General features: G+C 41.5%; 1 protein-coding gene across 10 annotated transcripts in view; it reads left to right on the top strand.

Annotated features, from left to right (window-relative positions):
- The window catches only part of NIN (ninein), a 107,670-nt gene that overhangs the window by 53,468 nt on the left and 34,419 nt on the right, over positions 1–19,783 (top strand). For all 10 annotated transcript variants that reach the window (XR_009739109.1, XM_061430952.1, XM_061430949.1 and 7 more), the window contains 11 exons: positions 4,125–4,271; positions 4,752–4,919; positions 5,383–5,519; positions 5,841–5,981; positions 6,235–6,409; positions 9,617–9,727; positions 10,104–10,193; positions 12,210–12,348; positions 14,342–14,463; positions 15,558–16,063; positions 17,156–19,300. Coding sequence is in view for 9 of the 10 variants with exons in the window: in XM_061430952.1 (XP_061286936.1) it covers positions 4,125–4,271; positions 4,752–4,919; positions 5,383–5,519; positions 5,841–5,981; positions 6,235–6,409; positions 9,617–9,727; positions 10,104–10,193; positions 12,210–12,348; positions 14,342–14,463; positions 15,558–16,063; positions 17,156–19,300 (3,881 nt within the window). In the remaining variant the exon portion in view is untranslated. The remainder of the gene's footprint in view (positions 1–4,124; positions 4,272–4,751; positions 4,920–5,382; positions 5,520–5,840; positions 5,982–6,234; positions 6,410–9,616; positions 9,728–10,103; positions 10,194–12,209; positions 12,349–14,341; positions 14,464–15,557; positions 16,064–17,155; positions 19,301–19,783) is intronic.

Raw genomic sequence — 19,783 nt, 5'->3', positions numbered from 1 at the left:
TGTTTTGGTTTCCTGCCGCAAGTTACAGAGACTCCATTCTCTTTTTTTCCTGGCAAGTCAGCCATCAGGTTTGTGTCTCTGAGGAGCTCATGTTTGTCGTGGGAAATAAGAACTGACAATAGCTGATAATTACTGAACCCAAACTGTGTGTGCCTCACTGTGCTAAGCATGTTACCCCACATCATTGTCAGACCCCAGCTCAGTGTAGCCATGATGTCAGTCTGTAGCTGTGGCACTCACAGAGTCAGAGGTGAAAAAGCTGTGGAGGCAGGACAAGGCAGAGAGTTCGGGAGAGTTGAGTTGGGGAAATACTTTGAAGCCCAGGCTGATAAGTTTAGTCTTTGGAGAGACAATCTCCATATCATCCCTGGGTTCTTTAGCAGATTACATAATACATGGGAAAAACTTACTTGCTAAGGGTGGTCTGAACTTCTTTTATGGTATATATTGGTGTAAAGAGAGCCATAGATTAGGACACCAGCCAGGAGTCATCACAATAATCTGGTCATGAGGAAATGGAAAAGGGTAGGTTGGCGGTTTTGAAAACGTACAACAGAAGAGTCTTGAAGCAGCCCCCAAGATGCTCTTGCTTGGTAAAATTCTCAACTTTACATTTTCTAAAAAATTAAGAGGGGTGGCAGGACTGGGTGCATGAACAGCCATGAAACAAAAGAATATAATTAATTCAAAGACACGTCTTTCAAAGAGTTGAAAATAAGGATTGAAGGGACTTAGAGGTTAGGGCTACAGTTGTACAAGCTTTGGGAAACTTTGATTATAATGATATTCAAAACCATGTTATCTGCTTGCTCAGAGGATAAGTGGTATTATTTTCCTAAACCAGAATGAGATTTATTATCAAAAGCTTCCAAGTAGCCTAGCTTGCAGGAAAGTTCTCCCTCCTCCTTCTCCCTTGCGTATGTGCCCATTACACACTCTCTGACTACCTTTTAATGGCTCCGCAGTCATTTATTTATCAGTGGTGACTGTTGAGTCATAAAATTAAATTCGTCCTCCTAAATTATAAACCAGTGCAGTGTACAGAACCTTGGGTTGTTTTTGCCAAGAAATATTGCACAAACTTGGAATATTTATCTAAGAACGAATCTTGGAATAAACTGTAGCTGTTTATGGGGAGTTGCTTTTTCTTCTGTGGCCGAGTTTCCAGAATCCAGGAAAAGCAGCAGCACATTTATTCTCCTCTGCTGTGAGGATGAGTGAAGGATTGCTAATTGAATGTAGCTTTTACTTAGTATTTTTCCTCCCTGCCAAAATTATGAAATACTGTGGTGCTTTTGTGCTACTAGCTCTAGGCCACAGCGGAGCTGAAAGTTCATGATGATCTCACCAACACACAGCTTGGAATCCTAGAATTTTACAACTGAAAGCAATTTTAGATTTAGTCACCCCACATTTTATAGATAAAGAAGTCACTGCTGCATGTTGCCATCAGCATGAAGGGAAACTAGATGGACTGTCTTATAGCCGAAGATAGTGCCTGCCTTCCAGAAGCCAAGACGGCTGTAGGGCAGTGAAGGCAGACTATCCCCCTTGTTGTTTCGTCACCAAGTCATGCCTGACTCATGCAGCCCCGTGAACTGCAGCCCACCAGGCTCCTCTGTCTGTGGGATTTCCAGGCAAGAATACTGGAGTGGGTTGCCATTTCCTTCTCCAGGGATCAAACCTGGGTCTCCTGCTTGGCAGAAGGATTCTTTACCACTGAGCCACCTGGGAAGTCTAGAGGCCTGATATGACCCAAAGGCCATGTGACCTACACAATGTTTAAAAATTGAACTATTCGCTATACTTTTTAAAATCAGGAGATTTTTTTCTGAAAATCAGAAGATTTGGCTCCATTTTTCTGGTAATGAGAAACAGCTAGCCCCTTTGGACAGGGCATGCACTCAAATGTTCTGTTCACTGCTTTAAAAGGCTTCCAAGTAGCCTTTTAAATGTCTCAAGACCATCCTGCCTCATTCATTTATATCACCTTCCTGGCACCTCTGGCTATTTCCCAGCTTACACATTGGGAAATCAGCCATCTAAAGACCTGGCTGGTGATAGGGAGGAAGAATGTCCTCAGGGGTCTAGATTCAGTCCTGCATAGGCTGCAGGGTGTGTCCCAGTTGCCCACTGACTAGCATTCTTATCAGGCCAACCCAGTCCATCCGTCCTCTTCTGAATCCACGTTCATTTACTCACCACTTGCCCACACCCCCATGTCTAGATAACTGGCAGGACTCGCTTACTCCACCACTTGGAATGGATCCGGTGATGGGTGTTTAGGCAGTCAGGAAGCTGTACATTGATTTGGCCAAGGTCACAGGGCTAACCAATGTGGAGCAAAATGTTAAAATGTTAAAGGCAAATATGTTGGAATGTTCCAATGTTAAAGGCAAAATATGCTGGTTAGCTTCAGTCATCACTGCTGGATTTTACTGTGACTTCTGGCTTGACAGTCCTGAAAGCCTAGTCCTCTAAGACAGTGTTCTGTTTGATAAAAATGAGACAGAGAATCTAAGTGAGCTTGGCAACCTCTGAATTTTGCCCAAAATATCTTTCCATCTGTTTCTTCCTATGATTCTCTATAGGAACTATTGCTTCTTCCAAAGATTTCCACCCTTTAAAATGGTTTTGTTTTGGAATCCTCTCCAGAGGAACTGGTAGAAAAACAAGAATAGAGACAGATGTTTCCCATTGGATATGGATTGGGAAAAAAAGCATTCAAGATAAAAGAAATGCCACAAGGACTTAGCTGAGGGATAGAATCAACAGTTAGGAGATGACAGGAGTCCCAGCAATAGTCCAGACTTAGGAAATAAATATTGAAAATTTGAGGATTTGTTACAAAGAGGCTTTTGTTAGAAGGGACCCAGTTGCAGGCACTAATGGTAAGTTTGTTGCTTATTCGGTTCCTTGCTACTCAGCAAATTAGGCATTATCTTGTTAGAAATGTAGAATTCCCAGGCCTCAGCCCTAGATTTAACTACATCAGAGTCTGCACTTTAACAAGACCCTCAGGTGATTTCTGCTTTGTACATTGGGGTCATGTCCTATAGAAAAATTTCAGCCCCCCAAATAGGAAGCTGACTGTGAGAATGGAGGGCTTTGCTTTCTTTCCCTGTTTTGTGGTATCTGTGATTCATGTTGCTTTATTCCCTTTTCCATTCCTCTGTGAGTTAGGGAACAAACCATCTCCCAGGCACGCCTCTAGAAGGGACTCTATATGATGAGGACCACTTGATTACTGTCAGAGGGGGCAAAGTAGTCAAGCAGAATTTCCTTCTCTTCACATCTCTCGGAACACTTCTATTGCACACACGTGAAATTCTTCCTATCCAGTCTTCATTTTGATTGTGCAAAAGTATTAAAAGAAATTAAAAACCCCAAACACCACAGTGTGGTTCCAAGTAATGTTCTAAATTCCAAGGCATGGGTTTCAGACCCAAGCTCTTAAATCATTGCAATCTGTCCCAGACCCATTTATGCTAGTTTACAAAATTTCATATAAGCAAAATACCATGTGGAGTCACTATAATATAATGGCTTAATGAATGTCTGTTTTCTGCTGTTACAACACTGGGAAGCTATATCTTTATATTTTTCAGTAATTCTTTAACTCACAAGATAGTGCATAGTAACGTTGAAGATAACCTGTTCTAAGAGTATGAGCAAAAGAGAAAACAGTTAATTTCTAAATTGCAGAAAATTATGAAGATGTTGAAAATGAATTTTGTTTAGTTTATGTGAGGGGGAAGGACAGATTACTAGAAAGGAAAATATATTTAGTGAAGTGAGAATAAAGGGACATGTCATATTTCTGGAGTCCTGGGATCAAGAGTGGTGCCAGTATCTGTTGGCTTTGTTGTTTAATCACTAAGTCATGTCCGACTCTTTGTGACTCCATGGGCTGTAGCCTGCCAGGCTCCCCTGTACATTGGATTTCTCAGGCAAGAATAACTGGAATGGGTTGCCATTTCCTTAGACCCAGGAATCAAACCAGCGTCTCCTGCATTGGCCGGTGAATTGTTTACCACTGAGCCTCTTGGGACTAGAAGTGCGCTTGGGGCTTTGTGGGGTTTTTTTGAGAGAAATAGTTAAGATATATGGTTACCCTTTTCTAGATGCTTGAAGAAGTCTTCCATAATCTTGATCCTGATGGTATGATGAGTGTAGAAGATTTTTTCTATGGCTTGTTCAAAAATGGAAAACCTCTTACACCATCAGCATCTACCCCATATAGGCAATTGAAAAGGCACATCTCCATGCAGGTAAGAAATAAATAGGAAGTGGATTCTTTGGGAGTAAAGTTAAAATTCATTTGAATAATTTCCAGTGAGTTAATCTGCTGTCTGAAGAAAAATACTGAGGAGAAAGAGAAGCAAAAGAAGAGCAGAAATGAAAGACTAAACCACTGGGGAAGTTGGGTTTGAGAAATGACCATAAATTACAGTAGGAAGACCACTAATTATGCCCCTTCCTGTTAGCTGTGGGCCAGAAGGAACCTGATGTTGAGTAGAGATGCATCTCATCTGTATGCAGGATCTGTCTGCCAGGTCAGCTGTTGATCAGTTTTGCATTCTTGACTGACTTGGGAAAGGAAGATCAAAGGGGCCACTTGGCTTTTTATCCTAGCAGTATAAATGAGAGAAGCATGCCTCTGCCCCTTGTGGTCAGGACTGACTGCTTTTGGTCTCGACCAGTATCATGTTGCAACGCCTGAGCTTGCTCAAGTCTCTTTCTTCTTCTAGTCTTTTGATGAGAGTGGACGACGGACCACAGCCCCATCTGCAATGATGAGTACCATTGGTTTTCGGGTCTTCTCCTGCCTGGATGATGGGATGGGCTATGCATCAGTGGAGAGAATACTTGACACCTGGCAGGAGGAAGGCATTGAAAACAGCCAGGAGATCCTGAAGGTGTGGCAACTGAAATGGGAAGCAAATGACAAATTGGGAAGGGTTGAAAAATTCTGTTTGTGATTTGATTTGATTTGATTTCTCCTTAATGATTCTTCTGTTCCCAAGATCTCAGACATAAGAGATAACTTTTCCTACCCCCTTTAACCAGGAGTGTTGCTGACTTCATGTTTTTAACCCCTAAATTATTCACAAGAAATTTCTTAACCGATCTCTTGTTGGTAAAGATTAGAGTTTTGCCATTGTGTTTATTTACAATGCCAGACAGCATTTTTTAAAAACACGTAAATAATCATGTTTTCCTTAGAGAGACCTTAGTTGAATATTGTTCCAAGGCAGCCATTAAATGTAAATATCCAGTTTGTAGATTATAAATTCAGTTCCCCAGGTCTGTATAACCTTCACATTTTCTGCTTTCTGAGGATAGAACTTGTGATTATCTTGAACTTGTTCTGATTTCTAGGCCTTGGATTTTAGCCTTGATGGAAATGTCAACTTGACAGAGTTGACACTGGCTCTTGAAAACGAACTTTTGGTCACCAAGAACAGCATTCACCAGGCAGCTCTGGCCAGTTTTAAGGCTGAGATTCGGCATTTGCTGTGAGTTGAGCAGAAAGCTTACCTGCTCTGTTCCCTTTCCTACTTGTTGAGCAAGTGCTCAGATGCCTGTGGCATGTATTCTTCCCTTCTGAAGGCAGTGGTGGCTAATCGCCTATCATCTCGCTTCTGTGAAAGTGAGGTGGAGCTTAGAGCTGCAATGTAGGCTTTTGAAAAGGGCTGTGGAATGTCTTTGTGTTTTGGAAGGGTTCTGGTTGTCTTGGTTTTGTTTTTGTATAGGAGTAAGCCAGATGAGAGTTTTTTTGGGTCTACTTGTTGCCTAGTAACAGTCTCCCTTATAACTTTGTTTCTTTCTGATTCTAGGGAGCGAGTGGATCAGATGCTCAGAGAAAAAGAGAAGCTACGGTCTGATCTGGACAAAGCTGAGAAGCTGAAGTCTCTAATGGCCTCAGAGGTGGACGATCACCATGCAGCCATAGAGCGGCGGAACGAGTACAACCTCAGGTGTGACGGGCGGGGCCAGGGCCCTCCTTTCCCACCATCCTGGCCCAGAACAGTGGGGTTTTGCCTGCCTGTCCGCCTGCTTGGCCACACCTGGCTGGGGTGACTTAGGTGTGGCCAAGCCTACAGGAAAGCAGGGCTCACTGGCCACTTTCTCAAGGAGCTTCCATCTCTATGACTCTTTCCATTTTTGGTGGCTCTACAGAGGGACCTCTGAGGGACTTGATGGCAGCCTGTCAGTCTTTCCTTCTCACAGGAAACTGGATGAAGAGTACAAGGAGCGAATAGCAGCCTTAAAGAATGAGTTTCGAAAGGAGAGAGAGCAGATCCTGCAGCAGGTGGGCAAGCAGCGTTTGGAACTTGAGCAAGAAATCGAAAAGGCAAAAACAGAAGAGAACTACGTCCGGGACCGCCTCGCACTCTCTTTAAAGGTAATTATCCTCTTAGTTATGTGGTCTGTGTGCCTTCTGGGAACACCACATGAAAAACCACAGCTCTGTAAGAGGACAGGTCTACACAGGGCTCATAAGTCTGGGTCAACACCCGGACATGGTAGAGCCCCAGGTTTCAGGGGTGTCCAGGCTTCTGGTTTGCCAACAGCATATCTTGTTCTTACCTGCTGAAGTGGCAGTGAGTCCTCAGGGCTGTTTGATACCTGGTTGATGGTGTCCCCTTCCTCATCCTTAGCAGATGGCTTTTTTTTCCTTCCATGCCGAGGCCATCCACTTTGTTTCTCTGCTCGCAAATCTACCTTTTCCCTTGCACATCCTCCTCCTCTTTTTTGTGCCTCAGTAGAGGAAGTGATGCTTCTCTTTATGGAGCTCTGACACTGGGTAATGTAGTAGTGTCAGCTGGAGCTGAAGGTGGGCGGGACCCTCTCAGGTCTTGGGAGGGGTCTGGACTCAAGACTGCCTGGTTCCAATCTGGATACCACCACTTACAGAAGACCTTCATCAGGTTACTCAAGCCTGTTTCCTAATATACAAGAGAGTCACCATCATAATACCTACCTCAGAGCATTGATGTGGAGATTGAGTGAGTTGCTACATATACAGTATCTGAAAGTAATAAGAACCTATGGAATAGTTAGTTTTGTTGAGGTTATGAAAGATTCCTGAAACTCCACAAATCAGAGACTGAGCCAATTCTCCCTCCCTAACCATCAAACTGCTTCCTCTCCTGAATTTTCACCCTAATCTCCATCACCACCCTGTGCTGTAAGTCATAGAAGTCACTGTCCTTGGTCATCCTGGATTCTCACTTTCTGAGTCCTGCTGATGCTCTGAAAGTCTTCTCAGATTTATCCCATTTCTCCATTCCCACAGCCTCTGAACAGGTTCGGAATTCATCACAATTTCTCAACTGACGTATGTGCATTCTTTCTTCCATCTATCCAACCTCCCTCCGCCTGGTCACCAGAGTTATCTTACTGCCGCTGCTGCTGCTGAGTCGCTTAAGTCGTGTCTGACTCTGCGACCCCATAGATAGCAGCCCACCAGGCTCCCCTGTTCCTGGGATTCTCCAGGCAAGAACACTGGAGTGGATTGCCATTTCCTTCTCCAATGCATGAAAGGAAAAGTGAAAGTGAAGTTGCTCAGTCATGTCCGACTCTTAGTGACCCCATGGACTGCAGCCCACCAGGCTCCTCCGTCCATGGGATTTTCCAGGCAAGAGTACTGGAGTGGGGTACCATCTTACTGAAGAACACTTAAGAATCATACTATACCCTTTGTAAAAGTGCGGCATGGAAGCCTGAAGGGCCCTGAAAGGGGGTTCATGCTCCTACCTTCCTGATCTCAGGTCTTGCCAGCAACCCCCAAGTCCACGCCCAGCCTCTGCTGCGCCTGCTGCCAGTGATTTCAGTTTCTCAGTGGGCTTGTAGGCTCCTTCACTGCTTTCTCCAACACTGCAGGGCAAATTGCTTATTCGTTTTCATTACACTTACTTTTTTTTCTTGCCAAAAAATAGCATATTTTCTGTCACATCTTAGGTAATTGTATCCATATCTGTCTCCCCTGCCATGGCCCCAGTTGTATGTTCCCTGTGGTCGGCAACAGAAGCTGACTTCTCAGTTTCCAAAGCACGAACACAGGCCCAATTCATAGAGATTGCTCCTGATTGTTTTAACATCTAAATTTAGACATACTTTGAAAGATTAGAATTCTAGAGTTGTCATTTGAGGGGAAGGTAGTTTTCTTTTTTAAACACTTCAAGCACATGCTTTTTTACTCCATGTTAACTGCATAAGGGTGTGAACAAGAATATATGTAAAACATATTGGCTCTACTTAAATGCCCAATGACAGAGGAATGGATAAAGAAGATGTGGTACATATATACAATGGACTATTTCTCAGCCATTCAAAAGAATGAAATAGTGCCGTTCGCAGCAACATGGACGGACATAGACAGTATCAGACTGAGTGAAGTAAATCAGAGAAGGAAAAATATCCTATGACATCCCATATATAGAGAATCTAAAAAGAAATGGTATTAATACAAATGAACTTACAAAACAGAAACAGACTCACAGACTTTGAGAATGACCCTATGGGTGCTGGTGGGAAGGATCGGGGAGAAAGGATAGTTAGGGCGTTTGGGATGGACATGTATACACTGCTGTATTTAAGATAGATAACCAACAAGGACCTACTGTATAGCACATGGAACTCTGCTCAATGTTATGTGGCAGCCTGGATAAGAGGAGAGCTTGGTGGAGAATGGATACACGTATATGTGTGACTGAATCCCTTTGCTGTGTACCTGAAACTACCACAGCATTGTTTGTTAATTGGCTATACCCTAATACAAAATAAGAAATTTTCTACAAAGAAATATATCATCTCTGTATTTTGGCAAGATACGCTTTGAAAATACACAGAAAAAACCCACATTTTGTGGACTTAGGTTGACATGTTATTATAATAATTTAAACATAAATTATGAAAAAACTGTATGTGTAGCTTTTATATCTTTAAACCAGAATCAAATTGTAAATTAAATATAAACGTGTGTATATCATCATTAAATGAGAGTTGTTGGAGCTATTCTGCTTTTTGCAGTTTCTCTGAGTTCTCTTTTGCTGTCAAATAAACATGGCATTCTGCAGCCAGTCTTTCATTTGACATCCTAATGAGAATGCTTTTCATGTCATTAAATTTTCAATTGCAAAGCTGTCAGATAGAAGTACAATGCAAGTCATATATGTAATTTAAAATTTTCAGACAGCCACATTAAAAGGTAAAAAGAAACAGGTGAATTTAATGTTAAATCATTTTAATCTGTAATCTCTAAAACATTCTCATTTTGACTTGTAATTAATATAGAAAACCTGTTTTTGAGCTTTTTTTTTTTTTTCATTTTTGTTCTAAATCCTCAAAATCTGGCGAGTATTTCGTACTCACAGCTCCTCTACCTGGGACTGCTAGTGCCTGCTGTTGGATAGCATGGTTCTGTAGGATCAAGAAAAAGAAGAGGCACGCTTTGGGGTTATAAGATAAACATTGGGTTTTTTTAATATTTACTTTTTCTCCTCTAACGTACTGAAACTTTCTCAATCTAGAGCATTGATTTATGCATGATATAAAATAGTACAACAGCTTCCTTTTCAATCCACGTGATTTCCCCAAATTTCTTCAGGAAAACAGTCGTCTAGAAAATGAGCTTCTGGAGAATGCAGAGAAGTTGGCAGAGTATGAGAGTTTGACAAACAAACTTCAGCGAAATTTGGAAAATGTTTTGGCAGAAAAGGTAAATCTGTTTAAATGTGATTTCCTGAAAGGTAACCCCGAAATGTAATTTACTCAAAAGACCAGAAGCAATGCCACTAAGAAAATGTCTATTATGGAATTACTTATGTGACTAAAGGAAGTTGTCAACTTTTGCAGGGATTTAATTTATACGAGGAAAACTTTGCATAGCACTGAGAAAGGATCTCTGCTTTAGTTGAACACATCACTCTAGAATGTTCTTTCCATCTTCCAGTGGATGGTGTTTCTGTTCAAAAGTCACATTCCTTTCATACTCAAGAGACTGAGTGAACACCAGAAATTGGGGCCTTTGGTATTTTATAGGTCAAAGAAGGACACTTGGGAAAAATGACAACTTTGCACTTTCCATTTTCTAGTTTGGTGACCTTGATCCCAGCAGTGCTGAATTCTTCCTGCAAGAAGAAAGGCTGACGCAGATGAGAAATGAATATGAGCAGCAGTGCCGGGTGAGTGACTGAAGAGAACTTAGTAAGTGGAGGAGTGCCCAACTCAGATCCTGCTTCACCGTTCACCAGCCAAGCGACTGGTAAACGTAACCTGTGGGTATCTCAATTCCTCATCTACAAGGTGACAAAAATAAATGAACCCACAAAATAGAGTTGTTGTGGGGAGTCAAGAAGTACACGTGAAGTGCTTAGAACAGAGCCTGAGACACAGAAAACACTTAACCTAAGTGCTTGCTATTAATGTCATTTAGTATCCTGACATATGAGAGAGTTGTGCAAACTGCAGTTGTCTGTTTTATCTGAGTCAGAAATTGCCAGTAATTAGAGGAAAATAAAGTTTTATTCTAAGAGAAGGAAACTGTGATCATGTTGATATGCTTTTTCCAAAACCAGCCTTTCCTGAGTACAGGCTTACTCTGATATAATTTGCTTTTGTTCTGTGGGGTTTTTTCCTGAATACATTCCTTACTTTATTTACAAGATACAAATAGAGCAGAAAACGCTCAAGTCTTTAAGTAGTAAGTCATTACTACTAGAAGACACAAAAACATCCTAATAAATAAGAATCTTTGACTTTTTTAGAAAAGTAACTCTTCTAAGCTCAGGAATCTGGGATTTTTTTTTTCTTAAACCACAAACACTTGTGTATTTTAACATGGTGAGCATAACTGAGGTCAGCCTGCTTTAGATGAACATAGTACTTGGGCAAAAATGAAGAAAATAATCACCTCCTTATGAGGCTCTTCATAGTCTGCCTTCTCAGGAAATATACACGCAGACTTTGAGAAAAGAAATGAAATATTTGTCACTCTTACAAATACATTTTGGCTCTTGTCTCTAATCTCCTATACTTTCAGTTATATAGATTTTTTTTCTCCTATGCTTTCAATTATTTCATCAGTAAAATCTGTCAGCTCCACCTCCAAAAATTCCCCAAATTCATCCACTTATTTATTTTTTAATAGCTTTTCATAACCATACAGTTCACCAACTTAAGGTATACAATTCAGTCTCTTTTAGTATATTCACAGAATTGTACAACCATTACCATAATAAATTTTAGAACATTTTCATCACCCGCAAAGAAACTCTCAGTCCACCTAGCTGTAATCTCTCCCGTGACCTCCACCCCTAGGCAACTAATGATCTGTTTGCTGTCTGTTTGGTTTTGCCTATCTTTTACATTTCCTATAAATGGACTTATACAATATATCGACCTTTGTGACTGGCTTCCTCCATTTAGCATGTTGTTTTTGAGCTCCATCCATGTAGTACCGTGTATCAGTACTTTATTTCTATTGCTGCATAATATTCCATAACATAGCCATACCACATTTTATTTATCCATTCCTTAGTTGATGGACATTGAGTTGTCCAAATATTGTGAATAATGGGCTGCTGTGAGTAATTTGTGTGTGAGCTCTTCTGTGGACATAGGCTTTCATTTCTCTTGGGTATGTACTGAGGAGTGGAATTGAATCACATGATCACTGTATGCTTAACCTTTGAAGAACTGCCAAATTTTTTGCAAAATATTTGCACCATTTTAATTCCCACCAGCAAGAGAGTTTCCGTTTCTCTCCATCCTTGCCAACAGTTGTTACTGTATGTCCTTTATTTTAGCCATCCTAGTGGATATGAAGTGGAATCTCATTGTGGCTTTGATTTGCATTTCGCTGATGGCTAATACCATTGAGTATCTTTTCATGTGCTTGTCATATATCTTCCTTGGAGAAATGTCTCTTCAGATCCTTTGCTGAATATTTAAATGTGTTATTTGTCTTTTTATTATTGAGTTGTAATACTTCTTTATATATTCTGTGTACAAGTCCCTTATCAGATATATATGGTGCAAAAACTTTTTTTCCATGCTGTGGATTGTCTGTTTACTTTCTTGTTGGTATCCTTTGAAGCACAAAAGTTTTTAGTTCTGATGATGTACAGTGTATCTGTTTTTTCTTCCGTTGCTTGTTTTTGACATCACATCTAAGATTTATATTGGTTTTTAAATTCCAGCTATTACAAGACCAAGTAGACGAACTCCAGTCTGAACTGCAAGAATATCGTACACAAGGCAAAGTATCCAGGCTTCCCTTGCAGAACTCACTGTCAGAAGAACTTGATATTAACAGTGGTTGCATAGAGCCTGACCAGGGTAAGCCATTCAGACACCATCTTTTCAGAGTCTGTGCCTTTGACTTTTGATTTTAAAACCATGGTTGAATGTAAAATTGCAAAATGTTGGCAACCCTGCCTTCTCCGCCCCCACAGCACTACCCCACCCCCACCACCCCAAAAAAGACTTTGGCAATGCTATTTTCTTGAGCTGTTTCACTTGTGGTATGTTTTTTTCATTTGTCCTGAAGTCTTTGTGAGAATACTTCCATCTGATTTTGATACACATCAACAAAGAAATGGAAAAAATCAAACCACAAGGATATTAAAAAAAAAAACAAAACTGGCTACGAGTCTGCGAATCCAGGCCTTGGGAGTGTTAGAATTCAGTCACTGAGTTATTGCTGAATCCTCCCTTTCTAAAAGAGTGCCTGACTGGTATGACAATGTTTTGCAGAGTGAGCCAGCCAGAAACCCCAGAATTTGGTTTCCTTATGCTGGTTGTGCTAAATGCCTGCAAAACAACAAATAAGATAAATAAATGTTGGTGCCTGTGCCTTGGGGAGGATTTTGAGTAATACAGCTGGAAGGCAGAGCTGTTTGGGAACCTCCTATGTTCATTATCAGCTCTTTTCCTCCCTCCTCATATCCTGCCTCTTTCCTCCAGGGTGTTGAATATGAATTTCAGAAAGGATTTATGATAAATTCTTCATTACAAATAGTTTTCCCCACTGCTACTTGGAACAGGAGTACAGGTTCTCACAATGGTTGTTTATTCTTCTCCTTACCTATTTATTCTACAGTAAATAAGGGAGTGAGGACGGAACAGGAAGAGGCTTGAATCTTTTCCTCTAAGTCTGTACTCTGTAACCTTACTGTGGTAAAAGGATGGAGCCCAGCTGATAGGATATATCTCAGAAGCTTTTCTGGGCTTTTCCGTAGATGACCAAGGGCTGGGAGTTCTAATCATGGGTACATGAGGCTGTGCCATCTTGGGATGGTTTATACCCCAGGTATTACTTCTCAGATGGGGAATGCCATGACAGATGTAGAGAAAGCCCAAAGATTGTCAATTCCAGCTGTTAGACTTACACTATTTCTTGCATCTGCCTGTGTCCTTCCACATGAAAACTTTTTTTGAGTCCCCTGCCTTAATATTAGTCCCCTGCCTTAGTATTGGAGAAGGAAATGGCAACCCACTCCAGTGTTCTTGCCTGGAGAATCCCAGGGACGGGGGAACCTGGTGGGCTGCCATCTGTGGGGTCGCACAGAGTCGGACACGACTGAAGCGACTTAGCAGCAGTAGCAGCAGCAGCCTTAGTATTAGATGTAATCATTTCATCTGTGTACTTGCTCAGCCCTCAGCTTATGCTTCACATTTCAATGTCCGTCCCAGTCACCATCGTGGGCAGTTGCACAGGTGGACTCCTATGGAATGAGTTGATAGTTTTCTACCGAATCTGCCTATATCCAGGTTCCTAACCTATGCTCTATTCTTTTTAATAACTTTAGCTGATAATTTAAGATGAGGCCCCACCTGCACTACAGGAAATTAGCATGGTAGTGCTCAATCTTCTGTAATGTTGAGTGGTGGGTTGGATATCTTGATCCATGAAGTTAACACCTCAAAGTGTAGCAAGTATGCTGGCCATTCACCCTCCTGCCACGTTCCTTTCTGCTGATTTGTCACCCAGTATTTGTTGGATGGAAAGAAGGCTGGTTAGTTTGATCATACTGCCTCACTCTGTAGCATTTTCATTAGCAGGAGGTCACTTTTAAGAAACATTTTCCCCATCTGCTCCCACCTCCTGTCCTATTGATTTCTATTAAGGTTTGATACACTGCCTGTACATAAAAAATCTGTTGTCTTTGTTTTTTCTCATTTTCTCTTATGCTTGAAAACAAGAGACCACTCTTGGATTCTGCTGTTTCCTAGTAGGTATCATCTGTTGCAATTTAGGATTCCATAATTAATGCCAGTTGTGTTATTGAAAGAACCTGCAGCCGGGTCAACAGATCCCATGTGTTTTCAGGGCTTGGTTCTGAAGAATGCAATCCACTGAATATGAGCATCGAGGCAGAGCTGGTCATCGAACAGATGAAAGAACAACATCACAGGGAGTTGTGTCACCTAAGACTGGAGCTTGAAGATAAAGTAAGACCTTCTTCTCAATCCTGTTCTCTGATTTCTTTGAGCTCTGACAAGCTTTTGCATGTACGACACTCTCCATTCTTTTTTCTCCCAGAGCAGCACTTTCTGTACATTTCCTCATGCGTCTGGGTGGCTACCAGGAACTCACTTCCTCAGGGTGCTTTCACAGGCCAAGGGGCCTTTGAGGGCTCTTCTTCATAGGAGATTCTTAAAAATGGAATATCTTCAGTCCTAGCCAGCATGGAGCTTAAAGGTCATTACATTATTTCCAACTCATTAAAAAAAAAAAACTTAAAAAAACCCAAAAAAGTACTTTGATACAGCATTACCTCCTAAATTGGGTATAAGTTCTGAATCTTGGTTTTCAAAACCCTTTACCGTATTGCTTTAGGTTATATTAGCAGTCTTCTCTTTTATCATCCTTTGAGTTACTTCATCTTCCAGCCAGACCAGATGGTTTGCTGCTCTTCATCAAACTGTCCTCTTTTGCTCATGCTATTCCATGCTATGTTATTATTTCTTTCTACCTCTTGAAAGTCTACTTAACCTTCAGAGCTTACATCAAATGATACCTCTTATATTCCTGAATTCTCCCAACCAAACATGATTTTTCCCTCCTTGGAGTCCCCAGGTTACATTGTAGGTATTTTTCCTATACACGTTTTTAAATGTTTTATTCTAACTGGTAGTACACTTTCTTTATATTTGTCATAACCATGTCTAGAGAGGGGGCTATGTCTTATCCGACTTGTGTCCCCATGAGGCCTGCAGAGTCGAATACTTGAATATAATTATCTATGTTAAGACTTTCAGTTTGCAGTTGGAAAGGATGCCTGTGAAGAAATACAGTGTCTATGTGAAGGTCTAGTTAGTTTTAACAGAGTTGTTTAGAAACTAATAAAATTCAACCAATTTACAAAGGAAATCAAACCATGCCTGACTTAAACATATCTTATTTAATGTGTTTGAATTGTTACTTTAAAACAAAAATAGGAAAACTGAGAAATGTGTTGTAAGAAAAAAGTCTTTACTGCCCCATCGCCTTTCCATGGCCTTGAGTTGAATAACACTGTGGTGGTTTCACTTTCTGGCTTTAGGTGAACTATTATGAAAAGCAGCTAGATGAAACCAAAGTTGCCTTTGAAAAGGAGCAGGAGAACATGAAGCTCAAGTGTGAGAATGAAGTACACATCTTAGAAGAACAAATAAGTGACCTTAAAAATAAAATTGCAGAACTTCAGGGCCAGACAGAGGTACTCAAGGAGGCACAGCACGTGGCTATCTGCAGACATGAGGAGGAGAAAAAACAGCTGCAAATGAAGTGGGATGAGGAGAAGGCTCACGTGCAGGAGGAGCTGCGGCTGGAGCATGAGATGGCACTCAGGGCTAGGCTGGAGCAGGTGGAGGAAGGCTTTAACAGAGAGAGGGAAAGACTCGTCCAAAATGGCGCCTGGACAGAGGAGAAGGTGAGGGGCTTGACTCAGAAACTAGAACAAGTTCACCAGGAGCAGCTGAAAAGCCTGGTGGAGAAACACATTCTTGAGAAAGAGGAATTGCAAAAAGAGCTCTTGGAAAAACACCAAAGGGAACTACATGAGGGAAGGTAAGAAAGTGGGGAAAGGAGAGGAGGGGACACCAGTCCTCAGGGGCACCACAAGTCCCAGTTAATAAAGGAGACTTTGAAAAACCAGGTGTAAGCGCCCACTTACTGACTAGAATTCTTTTTTAGTTTTTCAACTTGTTTTGTCCTTGTTTAGATATAAGCCTACCTTGGGATTGTTGAAACTTTTTTTTTTTAAGAGGAAAGTTTTTCATTTTTTTTTTATCAGACATATACTTTTTAAGGTTCTGGATGAGGATAAGATTATCACAAATGTGATTTCTTCTTCGTTTAGTCCTGTTGTTTTCTGAGAAAGGCCTTTTATAAGTTATTAGATTCGGGCAAAGTTACATTTTCTCTCGGAGTTATGAAACACTATTTTGTGCTTACTTTCCTCAAGTGAAACCTCAGATGCTTTTGAGGGCTTTGGTGCTTCATACTTTATCTCGGTGGTACTTCATTAAATAGAAAGAAAAACATATATGTATGGTTTATATAACTACATATAGACAGGCAGGGAGTCACTCAGTCTTGTCCAACTCTTTGTGACCCCACAGACTGTAGCCTGTCAGGCTCCTCTATCCATGGAATTCTCCAGGCAAGAATACTGGAGTGGGTTACCATTTCCTTCTCCAGGGATCTTCCTAACCCAGGGATCAAACCTGGATCTCCTACATTGCAGTCAGATTCTTTACCATCTGAGGCACCAGGGTATACATAATTAAAATGAAAGAATTTTATGTATTTCCCATTTAGGGTTTAGGGTAATATGTATTTGAACATTTAATGAGAAAGCATTGTAAGTTTTTGGCTAAAACTCCATAAATATCTGGGAATATGCCAGAGAATTTGGTTTCTAAATCTTCTTTTTAAATGCAGAGAGAGGTAAGTGAGTCTTTTAAATTAATTATGGCCGCCATTGTTTGGCACTCAGAAATGAGATCCCTTCTGAGTATAGAAATAAGTGAAGACCATTTTTTAGAAAACATTTACATTGTTTGCTTGGCTGCTTCTTCTATGCATGGGAAAATGTTTTTATGTTTGCTTCTGGAGTTGATGACAGTTTCAGTAATGCTGTATGTTGACCACATTTAGGGAAAAAATGGAAACTGAGTGTAATAGAAGAACCTCTCAGATAGAAGCCCAGTTTCAGGCTGATTGTCAGAAAGTCACTGAGAGATACGAACACGCCCTGCGGAGTCTGGAGGTGCACTACCGCCACCAGCTGAAGGAGCTCCTGGATCAACAATGTGAGGAGAGGTCCCAGTGGGAGTTTGAGAAGGACGAGCTCACCCAGGAATGTGCGGAAGCCCAGGAGCAGCTTAAAGAGACTCTCCAGAGGGAGAAAGCAACCTCTTTGGTCCTCACCCAGGAGAGAGAGATGCTGGAGAAAACATACAAGGAGCATTTGAATAGTATGGTTGTTGAGAGAGAGCAGCTACTACAGGACCTGGAAGATCTGAGAAAAGTGTCTGAAAGTCAGCAAAGTCTCCTGTCCAACCAGATACTTGAGCTGAAGAGCAGTCATGAAAGAGAGCTGAAGGACCGTGAGCAGATCCTGTGCCAGGCAGGCACTTCAGAGCAGCTGGTCAGCCAGAGGCTTGAACAGCTGCAAAGGGAACATGACCAGGAGAGGCAGGAAATGATGTCCAAGCTTCTGGTCATGGAGAGTGTCCACAGAGCAACCTGTGAGAAGGCAGATCGAGAGAGGGCTGAGATGAGCACAGAAATCTCCAGGCTCCAGAATAAAATCAAGGAGATGGAGCAGGTAGTGTCTCCTCCCTCCAGGCTTCAGAATAGCTGTCAAGTGATAGAAGGGGAGGAGGCAGAAGAAAATGGTGCCATGTCCCTGCTTCAGCAAGGAGAACAGCTGTTGGAAGAGAATGGAGATGTTCTCTTAAGCCTGCAAAGAGCCCATGAACGAGCAGTGAAGGAAAATGTGAAAATGGCAACTGAAATTTCTAGGTTGCAGCAGAGGCTGCAAAAATTAGAACCAGAGTCAGTAATGTCTTCTTGTTTAGATGAACCAGCTACTGGGCTCTTTGGAAATTCAGTGGAACAAACAGAGCCATTTTTACAGCCAAACCGAATCAAACAAGCAGAAGGTGGAACCACACAGCGTATTCTCAGTGACCTACAAGGTGATGAGGTCCGTGACCTCGAAAGTACAGAGACAAGCTCTGGGCAGAGACAGGTCAGAGTGGAGGAGTCTGATGCATCAATAGAGAGTTTTTCTGAGCTTGAAAATAGTGAGGCGACCAGAACTGAAACCTGGGACCTGAAGAATCAGGTCGGCCAGCTTCGGGAACAGTTAATGATCTTACGTGCAGACTGCGATCGAGCGTCTGAAAAGAAACAGGACCTACTGTTTGATGTTTCTGTGCTAAAAAAGAAACTGAAGATGCTTGAAAGAATTCCTGAGGCTTCCCCCAAGTATAAAGTGTTATACGAAGATGCCAGTAGAGAAAATGAATGTCTTCAGGAAGAGCTGAGGATGATGGAGACGCGCTATGATGAAGCACTAGAAAGTAACAAAGAGCTCACTTCAGAAATGTTCAGATTACAGGATGAGCTAAAGAAGGTTGAAGAAATGACTGACACATTCCTTAGCCTGGAAAAGAGTTACAATGAGATCAAAAGAGAAAATGAGGAACTGCATGTTCTGGTTTTGAGACTTCAAGGCAAGATTGAGAAGCTACGAGAAAGAGCAGCGCTGCAGTGTGACTGCTTCTCCTTATGGGAAGCCCATTTAGATAATCTGGAAGTCGGACCTGATGAAAAGGTCTTTGAACTGAACCAAACACTGGATGAGCGTGTACCAAATGTTATGAGCGTGCACCATATTATAGAAGAACATTTGTATCAAGAAAACCAGTACCTAGAACAGGAGAATACACAGCTCTTGGAGAAAGTAAAAGCACATGAAATTGCCTGGCTACACGGAACACTCCAGACACATCGAGACAAGCTTGGAGCACAGAACCGAGTTGTACTGGAGGAAAACACTGCTCTCCTCGGCCTTCAAGACAAGCATTTTCAGCACCAGGCCACCATCGCAGAGTTAGAACGGGAGAAAAAAAAGCTGCAGGAGCTGACTAGAAAGTTGAGGGAAAGAGTCACTGCTTTAGTCAAGCAAAAGGATGTACCTTCTCAAGGAGAAAAGGAGGAAGAGCTGAAGGCAATGATGCATGACCTGCAAATCACATGCAGTGAGATGCAGCAGAAAGTTGAGCTTCTGAGGTAACGTATGCACCTTCTGCACTTCACGGAGTCTCACAGAGCACCTCACCAAATCTAACTCCTGCTGCTTGCGTGCCTAGAGAAACTAACCTGTTAGTCTTCACAAAGAGAGCAGTACTTTAGACTCCTTCTGCTTCTGTGTTGTATTAACAAGTAGAATAACCCAGCCTAGGAGGCATTCCTTCCTCTATAAGAAATCAGTGTTGTTCATTTGGGGGTGAAGGTTCATAATGGAGAGTGTTCGCTGTTTAACCATGTGCATCATTATTGTTTGTCGTCTTTAACTCTTTCCTAGCACTTCATTTGGATGGACAGACTTTTTTCCTTTGGCTAAATGTTATTTTCCTCATTTTGATGAAACAAGTTATGTGAGAATGAATGCCTTTTGTGTATTATTAACTCACTTGGTAGATAAGAACTTTCTTCTTATACTAATATGGGGAAAAAATGTTGTTTCATGGCCTATAGTTTTTCACTTACATC

Source organism: Bos javanicus, chromosome 10, assembly GCF_032452875.1.
Source record: "Bos javanicus breed banteng chromosome 10, ARS-OSU_banteng_1.0, whole genome shotgun sequence".
NCBI classification, from domain to species: Eukaryota; Metazoa; Chordata; class Mammalia; order Artiodactyla; family Bovidae; genus Bos; species Bos javanicus.
Note: the sequence above shows the minus strand (reverse complement) of the source record. Positions and strands in the feature narration are given on the sequence as shown.